We start from the raw sequence: 25,437 nt of genomic DNA, 5'->3' as shown, positions 1-25,437 counted from the left end.
ATTGAGGTGTCCTAATCTGCTCGAGGTGGGGTCGCACCAGTGCAGTGTAGAGTGGGACAATCACCTCCCTCAACCAGCTAACTATGCTGTGCTTGATGCACCCCAGGACACGGCTGGCCCTTTTGGCTGCCAGGGCACACTGTTGACTCGTACTCAATTTGCCATCAACCGAAACCCCCAGCTCTCTTTCCACGGGGCTGCTTTCCAGCCTCTCATCCCCCAGTTTGTATGTATAACCAGGATTGCCTCATCTCAGGTGGAGAATCCAGCACTTGCTCTTGTTAAATTTCATATGGCTGGTGATTGCCCAGCTCTCCAGTCTATCCACATCTCTCTGTAAGGCCTCTCTACCCTCGAGGGAGTCCACAGCTCCTCCTAGTTTAGTATTGTTGGCAAACTTACTTAAAGTACATTTGATTCCTGCATCCAGATCATTTATAAAAACTTTAAAGAGCATTGGCCCTAAAATGGAGCCCTGGGGAACCCCCTTGGTGGCTGGCCGCCAGCTTGATGTAACCGCATTTACTATTACCCTTTGAGCCTGACCAATCAGCCAATTGCTCACCCAACGTATTATGGACTCATCTAGCTGTGTGCTGGACAGTTTATCCAGAAGGATACTGTGAACAGACAGTATGAAAAGCTTTGCTAAAATCCAAAACCACCACAACTTCTGACTTCCCTTCGTCAGCTAGAAGTGACCTTGTCATAAAAAGAAATGAAGTTGGTTAAGCAGAACTTTCCCCTCGTGAACCCGTGCTGGCTATGACCAATGACTGCATTGTCTCTCAAGTGTTTTTCAGTAACTCCCAGAATAACCTTCTCCATAATTTTACCAGGCACTGAAGTGAGACTGACAGGCCTGTGATTACCAGGGTCTTCCTTCTTACCCTTCTTGAAAATTGGGACAACATTTGCCAGCTTCCAGTTGACTGGGACCTCTCCAGACTCCCAAGACTGTTGAAAAATAATGGAGAGAGGTCCCACGATGACATCGGACAGCTCTTTCAGTACCCTGGAATGAATCCCATTGGGCCCCATAGATTTATGTGTATCCAGCTGGAGCAGCAAATCTTGAACAAGTTCAGGGTCGGCTGGGAGTTTACCATCCCCCCAGTCACTGTCTTCCAACACAGGGCTCCAGAGTTCGCAGGGCCCATCATCGGTGTTGAGGACAGAGGTGAAGAATGCATTAAATGTCTCTGCTTTGTCTACATCCCTATTTGTGAGGTGACCGACCTCGTCAAGCAACTGCCCAATGTTATCTCTAATTCTCCTCTTGGTATTCATGTATTTAAAAAAGCCCTTTTTGTTGTCCTTCACAGTGCTGGCCAGCTTGAACTCTAATCAAGCTTTGGCCGCATGAAATTTCTCCCTGCTGTGGCGAACAGCATCTCTGTAGTCTTCCCGTGTGGCCTGTCCTTGCTTCCAATGTCCGTACACTTTCCTTTTCCGCCTAAGTTCTAGAAGATGATCCCTGCTCAGTGAAGCCGCCCTTCTGCCCTGTTTGCTTGACTTCCAACATTTTGGAATTGCCTGCTCCTATGCTCTTGAGAGATGGCTCTTAAAAAGTGACCAGCATTCATGGACCCCAATACCTTCAAAAACAGATTCCCAGGCGACCTTACTAACTAGCTCCTTCAGCAGCCCAAAGTCTGCTCTCCCCATATCCTGGATCAAAGTTTTGCTGGCAGTTTTTCTCCTATCACCAGCTTTTGAAACTCCGCTGCTTCGTGGTCTGTGACCAAAACAGCCACCAATCACCACTTCGCCCTTCCACAAGGGAAGTGGTCTGGGAAGCTATGTCAGTCGTGGTGGGTGCAGAGTTTAGAGGGGACAGAGCCTTCTGCCAGGTGGAGACCATTGCTCCCCGGTCGAGCCGGCAGAGCTACAGCGCCCTTCCTGCACGCAAACTGCCTCGTCGTGCCCTGTTTGCCCACCCTGGTCGCTAGCGCTCCCTAGGGGTTTCTTTTCTAGGCGGGGGGGCTCGGCCCCGTCCAGGTCTTGTCAGCTGCCGTCACATGAGCTGCGGGCTCCTGGCGGGTCCCTTGGCTCCCCCTGAGGTTTCCCCAGTTCAGGACCCCCCCCCAGCCCCGTGCACTGTACTAGAGTGCTCTGCTGCAGATCATGCCAGTACCGGAGCTGCTCGCCTTGGCAACTGAGGCGAGCAGTATATATACAGCACATAAAATAAATGAATGATCTATATTTTAACATTGCTTCCCTCTATATTGTAAAGCACTCATGCATAACCAAGGATCAGTATACTTTGAGATACTTCTAAAGAAAGCAGATTAGTAAAGAACACAACATGGACAGATTTGTTGAGATATTTATTCTTTCCTTCCTTGTTTTCCTCCGCCATTGCAATATGCTAGCTCAACCGAAATACAGCTTCTAGGCTTTGTTCCAACCCAAACTGTATGCAGTAACTCAGAGTCACCAAACACCTACTACATAAATTACAGCTTTGGAAAATATTTGTATTTTAACTTAAACATGCTTGCAATCTGCACCTGGGGAATTCTAAAGCACCCAAAAAGCGAACACACTTAAATCACAATTTTAACTGAATAACAATACCAACATGTCTTTAAAACTGACATTCTGAATGGTTGAAAAGCGACCAAAATATTTCAAAGCCAAAAAACAGATAAGAAAAACTCTACACTAATATGCAAAACTTCACCTCAATTTTGATTTTTAACAAAGTTAGGTTAACATTTCTGTATTCACTTCTACCTCCTTGTTTTGCCTGGAATGAGAACCAAGAAAATATGCACAGTCTTTCTCTGTTTTCATGGCACTTTCTGCCTGACTAAAACCAAGAATTAGTAGAAAGCTAAGAAAGTTTACAGCAAAGTTTCAAGGCAGAAGCACAAGAAAATACATGGCAAATTATCTCCACAAGTTTGATTTTTTTAATTAACGTATTATCTAGAGCTTCTAGATAATACAAGTAATACTTCTAAGTTTGTGCTCTGTCTGAAATCTAAATGCAAACATTTATTCAAGCATAATATTCAAGAAAAGCACAATTCAAGAACAATCTGCAAAGGAAAATTATTCTTGCATTTCAGAAATCTTGCAAAATGCTCTCTCATTTATTAAATTGTCTACATTTTTAGCGGGTTCCTGGTATCATCACTCAGTAGCATTTGTTTTCAAGTCTCTTATTAAGGATCTCTTATTTTCACCAAAGGAAGCAGAACACTGTCTATATAGACTTAAAAGACCTTCTGGATGAATAGCACTGAACCTTTGCAGTAGACTGTGAAGTCATGAGCACTTCTTTCTGTAATTAGGCAGAAAGCTAGTACCAAAGCTTGAACTGAAAGAGCATTTCTGAAGCAAACAGTTCCACGTCCTTGTCTGCAGACTAAAATGGCTGAGCTCCACTGAGCTCCACCTCAGAAATACATGTGTTCACAGTCTTAGAGGAAGAAACACAATTAGAAAGCATAGCTTATGTGATTTTGTTGACAGTGTTGGTAACTTACCCTTTGACAAGGGAAGATATCCATAGCAATTCAAATGAAAACAAACGTGCCATCCAACTGCATCAAAAGCATGCTTCTGCCACTCAGTGGCAGTTAATTCAATGTCAGTCCTAACAGACAACACTGATGGCAGTGGAAGAATCATTTCTACAAAAATTGAATACTAGAATCACTGGGTCAGTTAGGTAAAAAATTGTGGAGAAAGGAGACAAGCAGGTAAGTGCTGAGGAAGCAAGAACCTCTTAGACTTAGGTTGTTCCTTAATGATGCTCTGAAGGTACTTTTAAAAGCTGAAATTAAAACTATATCTGGCCTAAGGGTATTTTATTCTCAAGGCAAAATCCAGAACCTATGATTTTATTTCAGCTACCAACAAGAACCCATCTCGGTTATGTCTGGGAAACCCTGCTGAAGTCAATAAGGTTGCACAGTCTATGGAAAGAAAAAATAAATTGTTGACAGGAAGGAGGAAGAAGGTGGAACCTACTTCTTCAATAAATTTGAAATTAATTACTGATCTCAGTTCATTTTGTCCTGGAGAGGTGTCCACATAACCAAAACCACAGCAATTAACACATTTGTTGGCAGCCTCAGACAGGCCAAAGACCAAAAGAGCATGGAAACTGGACAAACATCACAGCTCTATAGGTGGTCCCTCCAAAAAGGAAAAAAAAAAAAAGAAGGAAGATTATGAAACTTACACTGTTGTTGTGTATACTTCTAATGAAAGACAGAAGACGTCCACTTCCAGGGCTGTCAAGGCTGATCAAGCTTCACCTCACTAAATTCACCTTTAAAAAAGCCCTAACCTGCCTCCTTTTTCTCCTATACACATAAACACTTTTCAGAACCTTAAATTTATTGCCTCACATTTACCTTCTGGTAAAGAAAAAAAAAAACCAGCAATTTTCTGGAGAGTCAGAAAAAATACTTGTTCTCACCAAAATGGCAACAAAAGATGGTGAGAAGTTGTGGACAAAACATGAACCAGAAAAAATCTGCAAAAAACCCCCCGCAAATTAAATAGTATGCCAAATATGCTCCTGATGATTTACATCCATCTATATGTCAGTTTGAGAACTTTCTCCAGCTTTCCGAAATTTTCCAGAACCCTTGCTTTCAAAATGGGATTATACTCACAAGGATCCCACAAAACTTTTTTATTTAGGATCCCAGCAATATTTTTCCCCTTCTCCTGCAAGTGGTGAAGGAAGAAATACATGATGGAGGATTCTCAGCAGATTTCATAAATCTGGAAAGCCATTTGGCATCAACAGAAAGCCAGGGATGAACTCCTCTAATGAAATCAAAACCAAAATAACAAGTAGGAACAAACCATTACCTCAAAAAAATAAGAGCCACATCGGGCTTGATCAAAATAGAGCTAATAAATACCCTTGGCTACTCTATCTAGCAATCAGCTTTGAGTGTCAGCCTTCCATTTTTCTCAGCAGCCCTTCTCTGAACTCCTATGAGGAAAGAAAGGGAAAGCAAAGCTGCATATTCTTTGAACAGAACAGCTGCCATAAACTGTCAGGACATTTGCCATGACCCATTGAAGGATCACGAGACAGCTGTGGAAAAACACAGAGCATCATCCTCTGTCTCAGGCACTGAACCTGCTCCAGAGGCACAGCCAGAGGCACACTGTATTGAAAAATGTACCAGCAGAGAGGGTCTTTAGGCAGCACTGCAACTCAAATTATCTTCCAGGAAGCGGAGCACGGAGTAAGGAAACAATAGTATGGACCAGATTCTTCACACTCGCACATTAGTCCCTTCCTGTTTTGTTAGTGGTAAAGGATACTCTTGGCAATTCAAATTGTCACAGTAATACTAGGGAAAGCATTCAGCATGCAGTAACTGCCTACCCACTGTAAAGAACTGACATATAATATAATTACAGATTTTAAACTGGGCTTGTACTGTCTAATATCTCTGCTAAAGACAGTAGCAGCATTCCATTATTCTGTGCTTGTCCCTGTTATCTGGGAAAAAAAAAAAAAACAAAACGCACACCTATAATACATTCTTTTCCCAGTCAGGTGGAAGCCCTTAAATGCATTTCACCTTTGTGTTTTTTTTCTTAAGTCTAGCCACTGCATAAGTCTTTTTTTTTTCCCCCCACAAAATAAATCGTAAAATAATACATAATCATGTTTATGCTCTTCTTAGTATAACTCCATTTTATTAATTGTATTAAAAATATGAAAAAAATAAGCTTAAAGGAAAATACGTATGCAAATAACTTCCATCCGTATCTAATTCAAACAGTTAAATAAGAAACACTTGTGGAAAAGCCATCAACTTTTACCCAAGAATGTCATTGATGACCAAATAAAGAAATGTTCACATTAACACAGAAAATCAACATTTTATACAGGAGCGTGTGTAAATGAAATATATAGCCTGGAATTTACAATATGTTCCAGTACGGTTATGGATAACTGCACGGGGGAAGTAGGAGAAGGGAAGGAGTTCGGCTGGAGTGATTAAAGTGCACACATGAAAAAGACGAGTATTTTCTCAGCTGCAGCTGTGTTTTAGGTGGAGAGCACACACAAGGCTCTCTTCACTTTTTTTATTGGAATATTTAGGTGCTCGGGTAAAAGGAGGAAGTGGGATGGCTAAATGAATAGTGTGTGCTCATGAAGATTCAATCAAGGAATGGCAGCTCAAAACAATGAAGCCTCAGAAGCAGGCATAAAGGTTTAATAGTCCAAATGTTTGCACACGTGTACTTATGTCCAAAATTTAATCTGATAACCTGTCTTCAAGATTTTCCAGTTCTTAGAGTTGAAAATGTCAATTTAGTGACCTGTTTAGCTTAATAGTTACTCAAATGGTATGAAAACCTACGGATACTGAAAATACTTATTTCCTACCATCATGCTTGCTCTTATAAAGATGACAGACATCATATGTGAAAATATACTATCCAATATACAGAAGAAAAGATGCCAAATGCTGCTAAGTGTCCTATAGTATCATTAGCTTTTTCAGACTTACATCTCTTAGATGAAACCAATGCACTTAATGTTTAAAAGTCTGTTGTTTGGATACAAATGGATTTGTTTAACATTTCTTAAAAAAACGTTTCCATGCATGCCTGATAAATACACTGAATTTGCTGACTTCATACCAGGAGTATCTTTATCTTTCAGTTTATCGACATTTACTATTTCCTGTACAGAATGAAGCTGTACGCTAATGAGGGAAGCACACTGCTCTAGTCACATTACCTGTGACAACTACCATTCAAGTGAGTTGGGTGAGTTGGAGAGGAAGATTTACTTTTTAATTCTATTTAGGCAGGCAACAATTTTTCTACAGAGAAAATTAACTACAGTCTCAATTATTTTTGAGCAGGACTTTTTTCTAGAATTGCTTAATTCAGAAAGATACTGCTAAGGCAAACACAATCAAATAGTGAATCAAGAAGATTTAAGAGGTTAGTGCCTGAAGTGCTTCGTTTCTCTATAAATTCACCAGTACCCCGCAGCAGCCTTCCAGCTCCCCAACAGCATGTCTCGAAGCCTGGCCTGAAGGGACCACCTCTAGTAGGAGGGGAAGGGTTTAGCTTTGCTCCTGGAGTGGAATCTATCCAATGTGAATATCCACTTCGGAATTGTAAATAATTATATCCATGTTTCTTAACCTTTTGATCTGAGAGGGTCTCAAAATTTCAAGGAGAGGAATTGGAAAAATCCTGCATATACCTCTCCACCTACCTCTCACTCCCAAGTAAGAAATGTTTCTTTAGTCTCTTGGGCCACATTCTGAAACCACTTTGCACAGAAAACTCTATAGAGCTAGAGTAAGAACTGACTAAAATTTGACTAAGGGTATTATGAGTTGGCCCTTTGTTAATTTGTCCCAGCCATACTTACTGCATAATGATTTCTATTTTAGATAGTTGAAAAGCACACAGCAATCATCCAACACAACATGTTCTGTACCGCATCAGGGCAACCCACAAGGTAATACAACCCACAAGAATAATTGTATTATAATTCACATCGAGAAGCTTGATAGTTACACTTGATTCCAGAAAGACTATGGCAACTCAGCAAGATCACTTAGCAGACAACGTAAGCTTATGGAATGTGTTGAAAGACTTGTAGACTCAAATTTTTTCCTAATATGTTTAATGCATGAAATAATATTCCATATCTATTTTAATAATGTTTTATATTGTAATAATATTCCTGATATATTTTTTCATCTTCCCACAGACCAACAAGAAGCTCAGAAACAGGAATTCCTCCTCTTGTTTTCTCTCTCACAGGTTTACAAGGAATAAAAGAATAGAGCAAAAACTTTTGAGTCATGTGGTTATTTTTATTCAGATGTATTCTACGCTAACATAGTCTGGCTCTTCCATAGTATAAAAGAAATAGTGTATTTTTCTACTGAAGCAGTTTACCTGTCAGTGCCTTTAAGGGATTGGACACCTCACTAACACCTACTGTTACACAGGCAATATACACTACACAAATATCACAAAATGCCACTAAATACTATGGGACCTACTCTGCATGCCATTAACTGTAAGAAATCCATTATAATCTGTAAAAAATGATCTGGTGAGGCCAGCAGGAGGAGTACCTGTGAACTTCGTGTATTAGACTATCAACATATCACTTTATTAAACAGACCTGGAGAAGGCCCTAAGTGCTAATGCCATGTGGCAAAGCACAGATTTAGAGTTATAAATTGGGACAAAAGCAGGAAATGGATAAAAATTCCACCACTTTTTACTTTCTAACTCTGATTGCTTTGATGGGATGGAGAAAATGCTCTTAAACCTATTAGAACACATACACTTCACCATAAATCATAGAGAAGACTAAATTAAGCTTATATACTATGCAGCCTCGTTTCTATTCTGCTAACAGATTAAAGATGACACAGCATTTTATGACATGACTACATAGCTTAAATGGGAGAAGGGACAAAAGCAGACAAAAATAAAGGAAGGGGAGAGCTCCTCCACTGTAGACGGGAAGAGTGTGTCCTCTTTTAAAAACACACACTTTGAAAATGGTGTCATCAACTCACTACTTTCAAAAAAGTAAAGCCATCCTGAGGTCCAGTTCAGAAACAGCAGTTAAATACACACATGCCTTAGCTGGCTTAAGTAAGCCAACTATCACTTGGTACTCTGAAGTTTAGGTACTCTGAGAAGCCTAGCCTATGTATACAGCAGGAAGATGTGTTCATGGCATATGATGTGGAAGAAATCATTATATAAAGCCAAAATGGAGCAGTGACTTCAGGAAAGACACAGAACAATGTGATCCATCTGCAGCCTTAAACTCTTTCATGAGATCCTCCCCTTAAGCCCTGACTCCTAAATACAGCCACAGCATGAGCCTCTCTCCTGAAAAGCTTAAGCAGCAGCTGATGTGGGAGCTCCTAATCTTACATCTCAGCCTTTTCTACAACAGGATTTGCAAACAGAGGAATGTTAATAAAAGCTACATACTAAATGTAGTCACTACCTGAGGATTGCTAGCAACCAAGCAATGTGAGAGGGCAGTGAGGGCCTACAATAGAGGCAACAAGTGAGGACCCTGAAAACAGAGTCTTTGAGGGTATTGTGTACCTTCTAGTACTGTACCTCTATGAACTACAGGTGTTACTGTGTTTGGAAGATATGCTGTTGCTTTTTCCAGCAAAGAAACACGTCAGAGGAAAGCGGATCCATGAAGTGTGTCTCCCAAAGGAAGAGGTACCACAGGAGCTGAGCTCATCTAGAAAAACCACTGGAATCCAGGATCCAGCCCTGCTGAAACAGGGAAGGTGATCTCAGCTGAAACACTAAGACTATCCACCTTGTTTGTGGCTCTGCTGCAGAAAGCTTCTAGGACAGCACATGCCCTTTAAAGTCTTATCCCATAAGCCTGAGAAAACTACAGTAGGAAACCACCCATCAGGAGAATATGACTAGAATGTAGTGACCCCTGGTGAAAGCAAAAGAAAAGACTCAGAAGTGCTTTACCTATTTTAACAGATAATAGTTCTGTAAGAAAGTCTTCTTTTTTTGCATTGAAAACAGACCACTATCAGAGATACAACACTGAAATAACTAAGCTTGTGGTCCAATCCAGCACATCACTTCCTACACAGTTTTGCCATTACCACTTAGCCTGAAAATGTTGCAGTGATTTCACATTTGAATTATGCGCTCTGAATTGGAAAGCACATTAAGATAAACAACATTTCCTATTCCTCCTTCATTCTAATTGCAATGACCACAACATTAAATACATCATGACATACAAGCAGAAATCAAATTAACAAAGTTGAATCAATATGATTTATAGCAAAAACATTCTATTTTCTCAAAGTCAAGAACACTCTTGGTATTCTTAAATTTAAAAAGTAATTAACATCAAGATATTAAAACGGTGAAAAGTTTCCCTTTCCCCTACAACACTGTCATTATACAAATTCATGATTTAATGTGTTCTGTTACTCATAGTGTGTAAAAACACCATGTCTATGATAATAATAATATTTTGCTCTTGTTTTTAGAACAGCACAATTAGTGAAATTGCTCCCACGAGCTAAGAAACTCTCTTTTTGCAAGGTCTTTTACAATAAAAATAAAAATCTGTCTTTTGTAAACTACCACGGTGACCTCTCCTGGTAGAAAAATATATGACCTCTAACCGTGAAAACACTCAGATTAATCCTCAAAGGAGGAATTACACCTGGCCCACTTTATGGTTTATTTTTTAATGCCATATCCTTAAAGATCTAGATGTCATTTACAAATCAAAACTGGCATACAAACTACTAGATCATTAAGAAAACATTACAGCCTCCTGCTGTATAGGCAAAAGCCTATACGAGAGGCTTTGGCAACTTTTTAAAAATATTTTTTCAATAGAATCATCTTAGAGTAAGATAAAATTATAACTGTATATATTAGGGAATTAAAATTTGAGACAAAGTGGAAGGATAAAATGTTACCTAAAAGTGACACAATGAAGGAAGCCTGAAAAAATAGATGGATATAAGCATATGCAGGGTTTGCTGAAAACTTAGTATTTTTTTCCATTTCTGGCATAAATTTTTTAAATAAAAACAATAATTTTCATGGAAACTTTAAGTAAAAATACTCCTAAACACTTTTTTTATTTTTAATCTCAGTCACTTAGCTACTGTGATCTTGGACTCAGACAACTTCAAGGTTTGCCTATGGTCATGGAAAAAGTCTGTGCTAATACATCAGCAACACTTTAAGAATAGATCAAGACATTCTTTGCTTTGAACAACCACCCAACAATACCGACTAGTGAAAATACATAGATTTGTTGTATAATATGCACACACACCTGAAAGAAAGCTTTATACATCAGGAAGCAGACATGTCCACGTAAGTTTGATGACCTCCCAGAGAAGAAAGTGGCTGAAGAAGAAGCAAAACTTTAAACACTAGAGTAAATAAGATTTTAGAAGATCATTCTTAGAACAAGGAGTATAAAAGGAAGACTTACATACAAGTTACAAATATTAAAAGTCAAAAAGGACAGTTAAGTAAGCAGAATTTGTAATGAAGGACATCATAAGCAATCAGCACTGATTTGATTGATCTGTTGAACTCACAGGGAAAATTTCAACAAGTGAAAGCAAAAAGAAGTCAAATGGTTAGAACTCTGGGAAATATGGTCAATGGAAATGGAGTTGACCTGTGACAGGAATCCAAGGTAATGATAAAAGTGCATATATTTATTTTAAGAACAAGTAGATTAAAACCAACTCTATTATTTAAAGACTAACTTTTGCTACTTTTAATTATTTATTACCAAACCATCTGTAAATATCTCAGTGAAAAATTGAAGTATGAAATTACTTCAAGCAAGTAGGATTTCCAATTTAAAAGAAATAATACTATGCCTGTTCTCTTAATTTCTCAGAATATGCATTTTGAAAGAATTTTACATTAAAAAAAGAATAACAAGCAACAGGTAAGGATGGTGGAACAAAAAGACAGCTGTTAGGTTTTGCCTTCTTCAAGATGAACACTCTTCAACAGCCAGGTTCCTGTCAGAAAAGTGCATGCAGATGCAGCTCTGCAGATCAGGCAGGAATCACAAACTCATTCTGCAGTCAGTCACACGGTATTTATGGAGCACTTACGAAAACCATTGGGAAGGTAGAAGATAAACACAAGTAATAATTAGGAGTCAATTCTATCAAAGACAGAAAGTGAACAGTGTTGACTCAAGATTAAGTATTGGCTGTAGGAAATCCCATAATCACTGTTCTTGACTTGTATTTGGAAGAAGCTATCAAAAAGGCAAGTGAACCCTGATAAATAACTCCATGAGTGCCAAAAGTGTCTAGAGAGTAATTAAGGGGGGGGGGGGGAAGACAGCTATTTAACAGGTTTTTTCTTCCCTGTTTTTACCAAAAGTATGAATCCATTTTTTAAAAGGAATTTTAAACCAGTTTCAAAATTCTGATGCTCACATGCCTGTTGGGAATAGGCTTCACCATGTGGTCCACAAAAAGGTAAGAAAGCCACATCCCCCCCCCCCGCCTCAAATTGTTACTCTTAGAACATACCATACACCCTGGTTACCCACCTTCTGGTACTCAGGCATGGCATGCTAATTTGTGAGGCTGTATCTCAAGTTCATAAACACCACCCTGGGCAGAATTATTTCAGAAACTTGTTTTTAGTATCCAATAGAGTAAGTTCTCTCTTTTCAGCAGTCCCAGTTACAGAACTGCGCATAGTCATCCCTCACGCTGCTCTTTTGGCTCAGTATGCTGCTCAGTTTTGCCAATTTGTTCTGGTGATCAAAATGGAGGATTTCTTAAGACAGTAGCTGCTCTCTTAGGGCATGAGATACTGGAAGAAATGCACAGGGACATCAGACAGGGGACTTAAAAGAGGCATGACAGACTTCTTCCAGAAGCCAGGTATTAAGCACTTAGTGCACCAAATCATGATCTGACAACAGGCCACTAAAGATGACATCATGGTGGAAGTTTGTCACAGACCACGCGATCAGGATAAGAAGGCAGACAAAGTCTTCTTTAAACAACTCAGGAAAGTTTCTAGATCATGCCCTGGTTCTTATAGAGGACTTTAATTCAGCTAGCACCTATCTGAAGAGCAACACAGTGAGATGCAAGCAATCTGAGAGATTTCTGCAGTGTTTCAGGAGTAACTTTTAGATACAGGTATTGAGTAGGCAACTGGGAATGAAACACAGCTGGATCTGCTGTTCAGATATACAAGGAAAAATTAGTTGGGGATATAATAATCAGTGACAATGTCTTGGATGTAGCATCCAAGAAATAATGTAATTCAAGATCCTAAAAGGAGTACAGACCTTACACTTCAGGAGAGCAAACTTCCAATTATTCAGGGAACTGATAGGTGGGATCCCATGGGAGACAGCTCTGTCAGGTCAACAAGCTCAGGATAGCTAATAGGTCTTTAAAGACAACCTCCTCTAAATGCAAGGAAGTGATGAAAGCTAACAACAGGAGAACGAGGGAAGCGATTATCCCCCTTTACTTAGCACTCAGTAGATGGCACCTAGAATACCGCATCTGTTTTTTTCCACCACTACAAGAAAGACTTTGATAAACTGGAGCAAGTTCCACACAGGGCCATCAAGGTGGTCAGGGTGTTGGACCACCTGCCCTATGAGGAGAGGCTGAGGGAAGTGGACTTGTTCAACCTGGAGAAATGAATGCATGGGGGACCTCTGAGCTGCCTCTCAATACATACAAGGAGGTTACTGAGAAGATGGAGCCAGGTTCTTAACAGCAGTGCATGGCAAGAAGATGAAAGAAAACAGACCATGGCAGAAGGACGAAAGACAACAAACCAAAATTGAAAGAAGGGAGGTTCATACTGGATATAAGGAAAACCTTCTTCACCATGAGGGACGGTCAGGCATTGGAACAGGCTGCCCTGAAAGGCTATGCAGTCTCCATCCTGGGAGGTTTTCAAGACTCGATGAGATAATGCCCTGAGCAACCTGGTCTGATCTCATCACTGACCCTGTTTTGAGCAGGAGGTTGGACTAGCGACCTCCTGAGGTCCCTTCCAACCTGAATTATTCTATGACTGTACAAAAAGAAGAAACCACCAAGGCACATGGTTCCAGAGTTCTGTGAGATCCAGCATTTGCATACTACGGCAAGTGGAGATGATATTCTCTCCCATTATGCAATCTGTAACTAGAGTGGCCACAATTATTTTGGAAAACCCTATTTGCCATTCCTCCTTGGAAAACTCTAACATCTGCAGGAGCTGAACAGAGGGGCAGGCAGTGCAAGTTTAGAAGGCAGATGGTAATGTAGTATTGCCTTATGTGTTGCAAACACTTCATTCACAACTGTGGCCTGTTCCATTGTGCTTGTTTCCCCAGACATTGTACAAGAACTTTCTCATGCAGCAGATCCTAAATACTGATGGATAGACGAGTGAAAAAGCTCCCAACAGTACAGATCCAGGACCAAGGAAAGCAGGGGAAACTAGAGATTCCTTTTCATACCACACTACATGTAGCAATCCGAACAAAAACCAGCTGCAAGTGCATTTAAGCTTTGTGGATTGTGAAATAACATGTACATTGTTGTTCTACCTAGAAGTCTTGTGATCCATTTTAAACACTATTTGAAACTCTAAGCTTCTCTCTGCAGGTATGAAAAATTCAGGAGGAATTATGCTCTTCATTATCTATTCTGTTCGTGTTTATCAGCATGATTAATTGTGCCAATGCCACTGTCACTTCCCTCATTTGCTGGCTTACTAAACAGTCAGAGGAGAAAAAAAACCAACCAGGTATTAACAAAGACATACAATGTATGTACATGGAAAAATTAAATTAGATTATCTCAGACAGAGCTGGCAAAAACCCTCCTAAGAGTGGCAGTGAACACACAGAATATTTGGTAGTATGAGAACAAAAACCTCCTTCAAATGACAGCATTTGCAAGTTCAAGGCAAGCAATTTCACCAGTCCTACTACCACGGAAGTAAACTGATTTTAACACAATGATGATCAGATGGAGATTTACATGTTGTCTTTTCTTCACAAATGCAAAGAACAGAAGTTTCCTTTAAGCCCAAGCAAGGACATCAAATAGAGCAATTTACAGCATTTGGGGAGGCAGAGCATCAGCCTGTATCAGAAGCTGTGGCTATGCAACATCTTCAATAGTCTCAAAGATGACAGATTGGCCTTAACATTCAAACGCAGGGCCAAAGAGTCATATTTTTTCCCTCCAGAATGCACTTGAATTTTCAGAGACTTGAAAACATATGCTTGGGGGGCAGGGGGAGGAGAGTAAGGGTTTGGGACTTTTTTTGCTGTAAGTTCCTTCCAGCAACTGCTTCTTCAGCCCCCTTTTTCCATTCAAACTACAAACACTGCTTTGGAGGGCCTTCTTGATATGATATTCTCTCCTTGGTATACTCACATAGCTTGTCTGAATGATGATAGGTTTCACACTTGACAAGAAATTATCTTACACCACCCAGATGTATTAAGAACAATAAAAAATTAAGTCTTTAAAATCCAAGACTTTAGTGGCTTAGGACACATCTGCAGTTACATCTGTTACTAATGTGCCATATCCACCCCAGTGACACATATTATCGAAAATTGTATTTGGCACATCATCTCACCCTGTCTAAGAAAATATAAAAACATCTAAGTGTCTACAAGCATCAAATGCTATCCTTCTTGTCAGGCCTTACCAACTTTCAACATTACAATTTTGAAGCTGATCCTTCCCAACTGTTAATCTACCTCAGTACAATGAAAAGCAGCTTTTCCACAAGCGGGAAAGTACCACAAGCATCACATACTAGTGTTTATTTGCTACTGACACACTAACAGGGCTATACAAAGAATTACAGGTTCCTTCAATCAGGAGAGAAACAAGTCAATTTCCTTTTGAACTTGATCCAATAGATGCTTTGGTCCAATTTTCTTTCTCACCATACTGACAGTCTCCACTGTTCTCAAACACTTTCAAGAGAGCAGAGTGGCATGGAAGGCAGATACATAGGCAAGTATTTCCATATTTTGGTGAGAGAAACTCTCTCTGGTTACATAAACAGTCAACTATGGTATGAAGTAGATCAGGGTAATGACCTACTACAGAGTAAAGAGAGTAACGATCTCCAGGCTTCTGTGGAGTTAGCACTCTCCCGGGTAAAATGGGAGATGCAGTTTGAAATTCCTTCAGGTAAGGGTGGGGAGAAGTGCTCCAAGCAGAAGTCTAACCATTTAGCTACTAGAAACAAGAAACCTCACAACTCTATGAAAGAGAACTAATTTAATTAGCTCTAAAAGCAATCTTTTAAGTGTTGTAATTGAAGTGAATTTATTTCAGAGCAACTCTAAGACTCACAGTTTTAAGACAAATGCTTTCTAGGCAAGTGAATCTACAGTAGCCAGCAGAACAGCTAACCTCTGTGCTGGCCATTTCTAGGAAGGAAGCTCAGGAAACAGCAGGGAGGAAAATAAACTCAAGAGAGGTATCCTCCAGGGTAAGGCTGTAAGGCCTCACAAGGTGGCCAAGAAATTGTTCCAGCACTGTCACTGACTATGCATGATTCATTTGTTAGATGATAACATCACTTAAAAATAGCTGGCAACGCTATGCGGACACTATGTGAACCACATATCTGTCTTCATTTAGTTATTTTTTGTCCAACAATAATAAGTTTCTGCACATGCACATACCATCTACTCAAAAACAATCAGCTAAGCATTGAATCCTTGCCAGTATTACTGTTTCGGGTGGTGGTTATACTGACCTATAATCACTCTATATCCTTCAGTGAGTATAAGAAGACTACATATGACTGGCAGAATACTGCACTTTGCCTGACACTGAATATGGCTTAAAGGCCAAGCAACATTTGTTACAGGATTAACATTAATCAAAATCCCAAAATAACTCAGGGACCCTAATGATGGCTTAGTCAATTGCACGCAAAAGCTGCATATACTAATGTAGTGTAAGCCACAGGCAAACAAGTAACTGATTTTTATTTTCAAACCAGATGGAAAACCCAAATCCGTCACATTAGAAGTCACCACTTAGCAAAAAGAATTTACGATAAGAATACTGGGATTATCACACATTGAGATCAGAGGATTTGAGTGGCTAAAATACAGATATTGAAAGCAACTGTTTAAAAGTGATTTACTCCATTTTTATCAAGGATGCTTCATCTCCATTCTTAACTTTCTACAGGCGAAGAGGGGCAGGGGGGAACAGAGATAGAACATTGTCTAGAGTCCTCATGCAAATTATTTATACTTTTATTTCCCACCTACTTCAAATTAACACTTAAAAATATTTTATGTATGTTGCAACAGTTTATAGATTGTTGCTGGATGTGATTTCACATTTTTAAGACACTTAACTCAGGACTGGTAACACATTTCAGGTACATTTAATCTGTAAATTAGCCACTCAGTCTCGTGATAAAAAAAATTGTTCCCTGGCTGCTGTGAAAACAATAAGCCACCTCTGTATACCTCCAAGTGAGCAGATTTTTCTATCAATCACAACACCTATTGTTTAAATTACTGCTTAAGATCCTAATAGCAAGAAAAGGATATTGGATAAGCAACACAATATCTTCATGCTTTTGCAAAATACCAAGTACAAAACTTAATGTATGCCTAAGAAGAACCCGACACCCTAGTGGATTGCTAACAGCCACAACAGTTAACAAGGACCAACTTCAAAGCCAAATCACTGATACACAGAAGTGTGATAGGAGCTCTTCCTTCCTGTTCTATATACTGGCACAGTACTCTGACAGAAATCACTTACCCCCGAGATTCAGATACTTCTGAAGAGCATGGTTCTTGGCCAATTTTTTACCATAAGACTTAGAAGAGATATGTTTTAAAAATACATTCCTGCCTATAGAATATCCTGTTCCACACTGCATAAGACTGATGAACACCATTTGTCCACTGTAAGAGCCACAGGGTAGTTTCATACCTTATGAAAAACAAGTATATAAAAACTGTTAAACTATCAAGTACCCTCATAGTTTACAGATCTAGAAAATAATCACCCCCATTAAACTACAACCTTCCTTTAATGAAAGCAGGTAGTATTTTAAATGTCCTGGTAGCATGCTTTGCACGAGGATTTTTAACAGTTATCTCCCTTGTTCACCTAAAGCAATTTAGATTTAGTCAAACTGACTAGAGTTTTTCCCAAAAAAGTTCACTTACCATCCAGAAAAGGGTTCCAGTGGCAAATTCAGAATAATGCTCTATAGTAGACAATACACTGAATATTAAACAAATCAGCACCAAGAGAAATCTGTAAAAAGAAGACAGTATTTAGTGACTCATCAAGTTGAACTGTAAATCTAGATCTAGTTTTAGCTCTCTCATTCACATAACTTTTTTCATCACAAGTAGTTTGTGCTTAATCAGTTCTTCCAAGTCAAGTGAATATCATCATTTTGCATTCAATAACTTTTAAGAAACATGGAATAAAAATGACAGAAGTGCTGAACACAGTTAAATCATAGCTAAAACTCACATTATCAAGTATAATTTCCCATAGAAGCTTCTCATAGTGAATGTTTCATGTTTCGCTGATTGCTATATAACTTATGTGCTGCAGTAGAAAGGTACCATAATTGATAATGCATTCATTAAAGTAGAATTAGACATATGACTGGAGTGAGGAATAGTAACTTCAATGAAAAATGTTCCATTAAATGCATTCCATAAATTCAAAACATACGTAAATACAGAAGAAACAGCTACTACCACAATACTTCTAGTATCACCATTCAGATCAAGAAAAAAATTCAGAAGTCTCAAAATATATACTCCTGCCCCCAAAAATAGTTTACAAAAGCAAAATTGAAGTCTCATGAGAACTGGAAAACAAAATGTGCAATTGAATCCTAGTTGCTTAAATGCTGGCAGAATACCCATTACTTTGATGTGTACAATGTCTCAGCCATCTTTCCACCATTGGTAACATGTTAAACATTTAAACAATTGGTGAAAATAAATGATGTATGAAGAACTCTGATGGACAAACCAGAAAGACAGACTTCTGATATGTTTGCACTACCGTTTTCATCATCTCTTAAGGTCATCCAGAAAACAAGAGAAAAGTAAGAAAACTGAAATTTCTTCCACTAACAGCCAGAAACATTCCTTCTTGTGTAGCAGCTCTTCCAGCTGTCATTTCCTCTGATTCCATGCCAAGAGGCTGTATCTAAACTCCTAAACTCCCAAACCAGCAATTAAAACCTTAACAGTCCTGCATGTGATGAGACATTTTTCCAATGAGAAATCCTTCTGAAGAAGATAAACACTACTGACAAGGCTAGTTCAAGAACTTCAAAGCAAATGACAGACTAACAGCCCTGGTGGTTGTACTATTAAAATTGTGAGATTTCAACAAACAGAAATAACACACTAACTACACTTAGTGTGCTTTTGGTAGATTTTACGTGAAAAATATAGGAGGAAGAGCTTATCAGGAAGGGGAAAAAAAAAAATCATGTTCAACCTAGAGACCAGTGACAAGATTAATTCCTTAAAAGTCTATCCAGGGACTTGCCCTGGTCAACATTTTTATCAGTGTTCCAGAAGAGATGAAATGCACCTCATTGAGTCCACACACGACACCAAACCAGGGGTTCAGTCAATAAACCTGAGGGCAGAGCCACTGGTTAGAGGTGTCTGGACAGGCTAAGGAACAAAGCTACAGGAATCTCATAAAACTCAACATGAACAAATGTCAAGTCCTGCACATAGTATGGGGCAGGCCCAAACCCACATCAGATGAAGACTGCCCATATCTTGGGCTGCATCCCCTGTAGCCCTGCCAGCATGTGAAGGGCAGTGATGGTTCCCTTTTGCCAGACTACACCTGGGGTGGTGCACACAGATGGGGCCCCAGGGTACAGCACAGAGGTGACAGACTAGAGGAAGCTTGGCAGAGGGCAAAAGCAGCATGAGGACAACCCTGACTCAGCATGAGCAGGGACAGGTGCCATCACCCTAATGGTGGGGGAAGCCCTGCCCCTACTGCCCACCATGTGTCCCACTTGCCCCAAAGTCTTGTCCATCTTCCAGACACCTTGTCTGTTCCCTTCACCTATTTCTGCCCCCAGGGGTTGCCACTTTGTAGAACACCATACACCACTTTTTCACAGACTGCCTTGTGACTGGCTGATAGGACCACTTGCCTGTTCCTGTCTACGTCAGAAAGGTGTCAGAGCGGGACACTCTTGCCTATGATATACCCGTAGACCCACATTTTTTATGTCATATCCCACATGTTTTCATACTTCTCTGTGATTGGATGGTTGCCATTTTTCTGAAACCATCATACCCACATGACCTCAGACCACCCTCTGACCGGCTGCTCATTTACATTTTTGTGTGTACATAGGTTTCTATATATAGAAATACATATACATAATATATAGACTATATAGCCTATAGACTATAGAATTGTGGTGGGTTTACCTTGGCCAGCTGCCAGACACCCACCCAGCTGCTCTCTCACTCCTTCTCCTCGACAGGACAAGGGGAGAAAATAAGATGAAAAGGCTCGTGGGTCAAGATAAAAGACAGGGAGATCACTTACCAATTACAGTCATGGGCAAAACAAATCCAACTTGGGGAAAATTAGCTTAAATTATTGCCAGATAAAATAGATTTGGATAGTGAGAAACAAAGAAAACTAAAACATCTCCCCCCCCTTCCTTTCCCAGGCTCAACTCCTCTCCTTCATTCCCAGCTTCCCTACCTCCCTCCCTCTCACATGCCCCAAGCGACACAGGGGATGGAGAATGCGGAGTTGCAGTCAGTCCGTAACACTTTGTCTCTGCCCTTCCTTCTTTCTCCTCACACTGTTCTGCTCCAGTGTGGGCCCTTCCACAGGCTGCAGCCCTTCAGGACAAATCTGCTCCAGCGTGGGCTCTCCAGGGGCTGCAGGGGAATCTCTGCTCTGGAACCAGGAGCAGCAGCAGGAGCAGCAGCAGGAGCAGCAGCAGGAGCAGCAGCAGGAGCAGCAGCAGGAGCAGCAGCAACACCACCTCCTCCTCCTGCTCCTCTCACCTCAGTGCTCACAGGGCTGTTTCTCACACTTTTTTTTTCCCTCTTGCCTCATGGCCTATGCTGTGGTTTTGGCCTTTCCTAAATGTGTTTTCCCAGAGGCGCCCCACCTGTGGCTGAGGGGCTCAGCTGTGCCCTGTAGTGGGTCCACTGGAGCCAGCTGGAACCAGCTGTGTCTGACACGGGGCAGCCCTGGCCTCTCCTCACAGAGGCTGCCCCTGCAGCCACTGCTGCCGGTGCCTGGGCACCAAAACCCAATACAAGAATATGGAATATAGAATATAGAAAATAAATATAAGTACATGTATAGATATAAAGGAGTATACAAATAGGCATAATATGTTACTTATTTACTCACTGATGCACTTTATATATATCTACACACACTATAGAATTTATATATCTGTGTATATATACACAGATGTCAGGGAGCAGTGAGAGTGAGGCTACTCCATTAAAGTCAGGCACCAAGGGTGACAACAGCACAGGCAAGGCCATCCCCTGACTCACCAGGATACAGATTTGCAATACCCAAGGAGGGCCGAAGTGGTGAGAGCAATCAGCTCCATCAGCCTTTCAGTGATTATCACCTTGTCATACAAGGTGAGGTAGGGAGGCAGGCCTAGTGTCCATTCAAGAAGCCCAGGCAAGAACAGCAAGGGACATGACTGTAACATAGGTCCAAGGTCTGTTCAAGAGACAGGGACTGGTGCAAGACTGGAGACAAAGCTACTGTCCTGGTTTCGGCTGGGACAGAGTTAACTTTCTTTTTAGTAGCTGGTACAGTGCTGTGTTTTGGATTTAGTGTGAGAATGATGTTGATAACACGCTGATGTTTTTAGTTGTTGCTAGGTAGCGCTTATCTTAAGCCAAGGACTTTTCAGTTTCCCATGCTCTGCCAGCAAGCAGGTGTGCAAGGAGCTGGGAGGGAGCAGAGCCGGGGCAGCTGACCTGAACTAGCCAAAGGGGTATTCCATACCATGGAACGTCATGCCCAGTATATAAACAGAGGGGAGTTGGCCGGGTGGCGCAGATCGCAGCTCGGGAACTAACTGGGCATCGGTCAGCAGGTGGTGAGCAATTGCATTGTGCATCACTGTTTTTTTTCCTTCCCCCCTCCCCTTCCTTTTTTTTGTTATATTCCTTTTCATTACTATTATTATTATATTTCATTATTACTATTGTTAGTATTATATTTTACTTTAGTTATTAAACTGTTCTTATCTCAACCCACAAGTTTTACTTTTTTTCTTTCCTTTCCTCCTCCTCACCCCACTGGGAGGGGGAGGGGGAAACGGCTGCGTGGTGCTTAGTTGCTGACTGGGGTTAAACCATGACAGCTACCCACAAGATAGATTCAGGTTTAGCATTTGCAAAGAACTACTGGTGTACAGAAACACCCAGAATACATGTTTGCCTTGGATGGAGGATATACTGAGCCAATATTCTTTACACAGCACGTTCAAACCATGACTAGAATCAGGGAAAACAGGAGAATGCTAATATCTATGGGTACACAAGGGCCCTTCAGCTTTCCTTTTCCTCTTGTAGGAATGCTTCAGATTTTTAGACCACCTCAGGATCCCCAGGAACACTGAACAGAGGATAATGAACACTAAAAACAATTCTCATTCACATAACTGGTATGCTTGGTCTGGTCATTCACACACTGCAAGTCAACTGCATGTACGTGCTAACACAGGCAAAGAGAGACAGTTGTTTCTCAGCTGCCACACAGACAACAGCTGACTTTGTTCAAGCCTAAAATTGGATTTGAAGATATAAAAAAATCCTGCTTCCATTTGTATGGCTTTGGACGGGCTCTGTCACTGTTATCCACAAGTAGAGATTTGAGAAGATTTGGGCCACCATTAATAACTGGATTTCTTAAGTAGTAGTTAGAGCTTGACATGTACAACTGTCTCTGAATCAAGTTTGCATTTCTTCAGTATTTACCTTTCCTGATCCACACTATTAAGACTGACCTTTAACATGGATTATCCAAGTTCCTAATCAACTGACTGTTTTTTTCTAGCAGCACCCATGGACAGTGGCGTATTTCTAGTTCCTTTTGAGCTGAAGGCAGGGGACAGTATCTGAAAGCTGGTTATGTAACTGCTCCATTTGATATCTGCTGTTGTGTGTTGTTGCACTTAAATGGTATAATCTGATTAATATGGAAGTATTCAAATAAGTTTTTGAAAAATTTCTTTCCTTGTGCACTTCAAGAGGCTCTAAAAGTCTTATTTGTAATGTAATTATAATTCATGTATGAGTGTAATTGGAATTAATATTAAAAGATAGAAGAGATATAGGATACAAATACAGAATTTCTAAAATAGTAGCAAATGTAAGTGTACTATCATCAAGTGTTTGTAACTGCAAACCTGGAGGAATGTTAATTGCAATCTAGGATTTATTTATTTGAACCCCAGTCAGAGAGGCACAATGCAAATTTGAAATAACACGGTAAACCTATGCTGCTGGAAATCACTGGACTTGTCCATACCACCTAGTGGAGATAGATTACTGAAGAAACTTTCAAGACAATACCAACTACACCAGCACTGTGGTGGAACCATCCGTGTTCAGGCTTTTCAAATAGCATAAATGAAATATGTGTTAGTACAGCTCAATATGTGAACTAATTATTAGCTCTTAGGGAACACTATGATTTGATCTGGTGCAATGCTCTGCTAATTGGGCTATACTACTTTTTAGTCCGAAACTAGTCCCTGCGTACGGTATCTAACACTTCCATGCATAGGTACACTAACTCAGCTGTCATTAACTCAGAATTTTCAGTGCTGCACTTTACTGTATGGTGTTGAAACTCCCTTTCATCTCTGTAAATACCAGGATTTCTCACTTACTCTTCTCTTCTCTAGATTCTCAGCAGAACATATTAGGAAAGCCACACAATTAACATAGTATGCTTTGTAAACATGGAAGAAAAAAGGAGTTGAAAATTATCAGAATAGGCGCTTTAATATCTGAAGTCAAAGGGAAAGCATGATGCAAGAGAAACTGAAGCAAACAAGCTTCTTACCAGAAAGGTTAGGTTAAAAAAAGAAAAAGGATAAAATCCCCATCTTTTTTATGTGGTTGTTTCTTGAAACCAACATGGAGTCCAAATTCAGCATATGACTCTTTTTAATAAAATTGGAGAATCAGCCATTAGATGAAGCAAAACTATACACTTTTGCAGACTAAAGAATATGAACGAGTCTTTAGTTCAACAATATCAAGCAGCCAAGTTAGCACATTTATATTTAATGTTTCCCAAGGCATTTGAGCGTGGCCAGCAGGTTGAGGGAAGTGAGCCCTCTTCTCTGCTCAGCACTATGTGCTGGGAAGGCTGGGCCCTAGTTTGGGCTCCCCAGTGCCTACAGGCAGGGACACCAGTGAGCGACTCTGGCAGAGGGTCCCCAGGATGGGGCCAGGCCTGGAGCACACGACATGCACGGGAAGGCCAACAGCACTTCCCATGACGCAGGAGCAGCCTTTCTCTCTGGCAAGGAAAATGGCCCACAGGAACATTCCCAAGGAGAGTAGTTCTCAGCCCATCAGCCCCCTGCCCTTCCATAGTGGGGCAACGTCCACTCCACAACCTCACTTTGGGTAGAACCAGGTATGTCCCTCCCCTTGGGGTGGGGATCAAGCCATGCATGAGATCGTAATGGCCTCCTGGTGTCACCAGCAATCTCACTGAAGCCACTTCTAGGCTGTTACAAGAAGGGCCTCCAGTGGTGGTCAGAGACTGCCACAGGAATCTTGGTGTCCCTTCCTGCTCAGAAAGGGTTTCTGGCAGCTGTGAGTCAGATGGGGTGACTGTGGGAGAGGAGAAAGGACACAAAGAGGAGGAGGAGCAAGGTGGGGAAAACCACAAGGGACAAACGAGCTTGCATCTTCCAAGCTGCAGCAGCCCTGCAGCCCATCCAAGACAACTCATCCCAAGACAAGCTGATGGTTTTGGATGGGCTGGTAGCCACTGCCATAACGTGTCACCATGGCTGAAGTTCCCCCAAGAAGAGGAAGTAACGGATGACCCTGCAAGATGGCCATCACCTCTCATCCCCACCAGCTCGGGCTCAGCTCCCTCAGGAAGCTGACCATGGCTCAGTCAACATCTACCCACAAGGCTGAGCATACTGTGCAGCAGTGGCAAAGGCCCTCCGATGGCTCTTGTCCACTGCCAGAACTGGAACAAGGATGTCACCTGGATGACAGCTATTGCTCCTACTCCTCTTGCATCCCTTTAGGGGTCATTCAGGAAGGACAATGCACCTAGCACAGGCCTTGCACATTCACTGGAAACCATGAGCATCTCACCCGACTTTCCTTCCCCATCACCTCTAGCTAATTTCTCCATTCCTCTCCACCACTTAATGGCAACTCAATTTCTTTAGCATCCTCTCCCTGCATAGGTTTCTGACATCTATTTGCACTTAAAAAGTTCTTTACCAATTATTTACTGTTACAGCATAATTACTGTGTAGTTACTGAAGTCAAAACTAGTCAAAGTACATATACTTTATAGTTACTGTTTTCTATAAAGCGGAAAACCAAATCTGCACAGGACAATTCTGTGTAATGCTCATCTCAGGAATTTGTGTGATTAGATTTTGTTCTTAAGTTATTTTTAACTATTTCTGTCAGCTACAAGTGTGAAAGTTATTTATTTGAACTCTCAGTCTCCCTTCAAACCCCATTTAAGTGATGGGTAGCAAATGGTACATCTCTAATTTGCTGAAATAGTAGCTACCTTAGTGAGAGAGTTTACACTGGCAGCCCAGGCACTTCATGTGTAAGTTTAGTTACTA

The 25,437-nt window shown here is 40.7% G+C and overlaps 1 protein-coding gene across 1 annotated transcript in view; it reads right to left on the bottom strand.

Moving 5' to 3' along the window:
* Positions 1 to 25,437, bottom strand: part of LOC127026228 (potassium voltage-gated channel subfamily KQT member 1-like) — a 517,151-nt gene that overhangs the window by 467,308 nt on the left and 24,406 nt on the right. The window contains exon 3 of the mRNA XM_050911412.1: positions 17,753 to 17,843. Within this exon, the coding sequence (XP_050767369.1) occupies positions 17,753 to 17,843 (91 nt within the window). The remainder of the gene's footprint in view (positions 1 to 17,752; positions 17,844 to 25,437) is intronic.

Source organism: Gymnogyps californianus, chromosome 1 (genome assembly GCF_018139145.2).
Source record: "Gymnogyps californianus isolate 813 chromosome 1, ASM1813914v2, whole genome shotgun sequence".
Classification (NCBI taxonomy): domain Eukaryota; kingdom Metazoa; phylum Chordata; class Aves; order Accipitriformes; family Cathartidae; genus Gymnogyps; species Gymnogyps californianus.
Note: the sequence above shows the minus strand (reverse complement) of the source record. Positions and strands in the feature narration are given on the sequence as shown.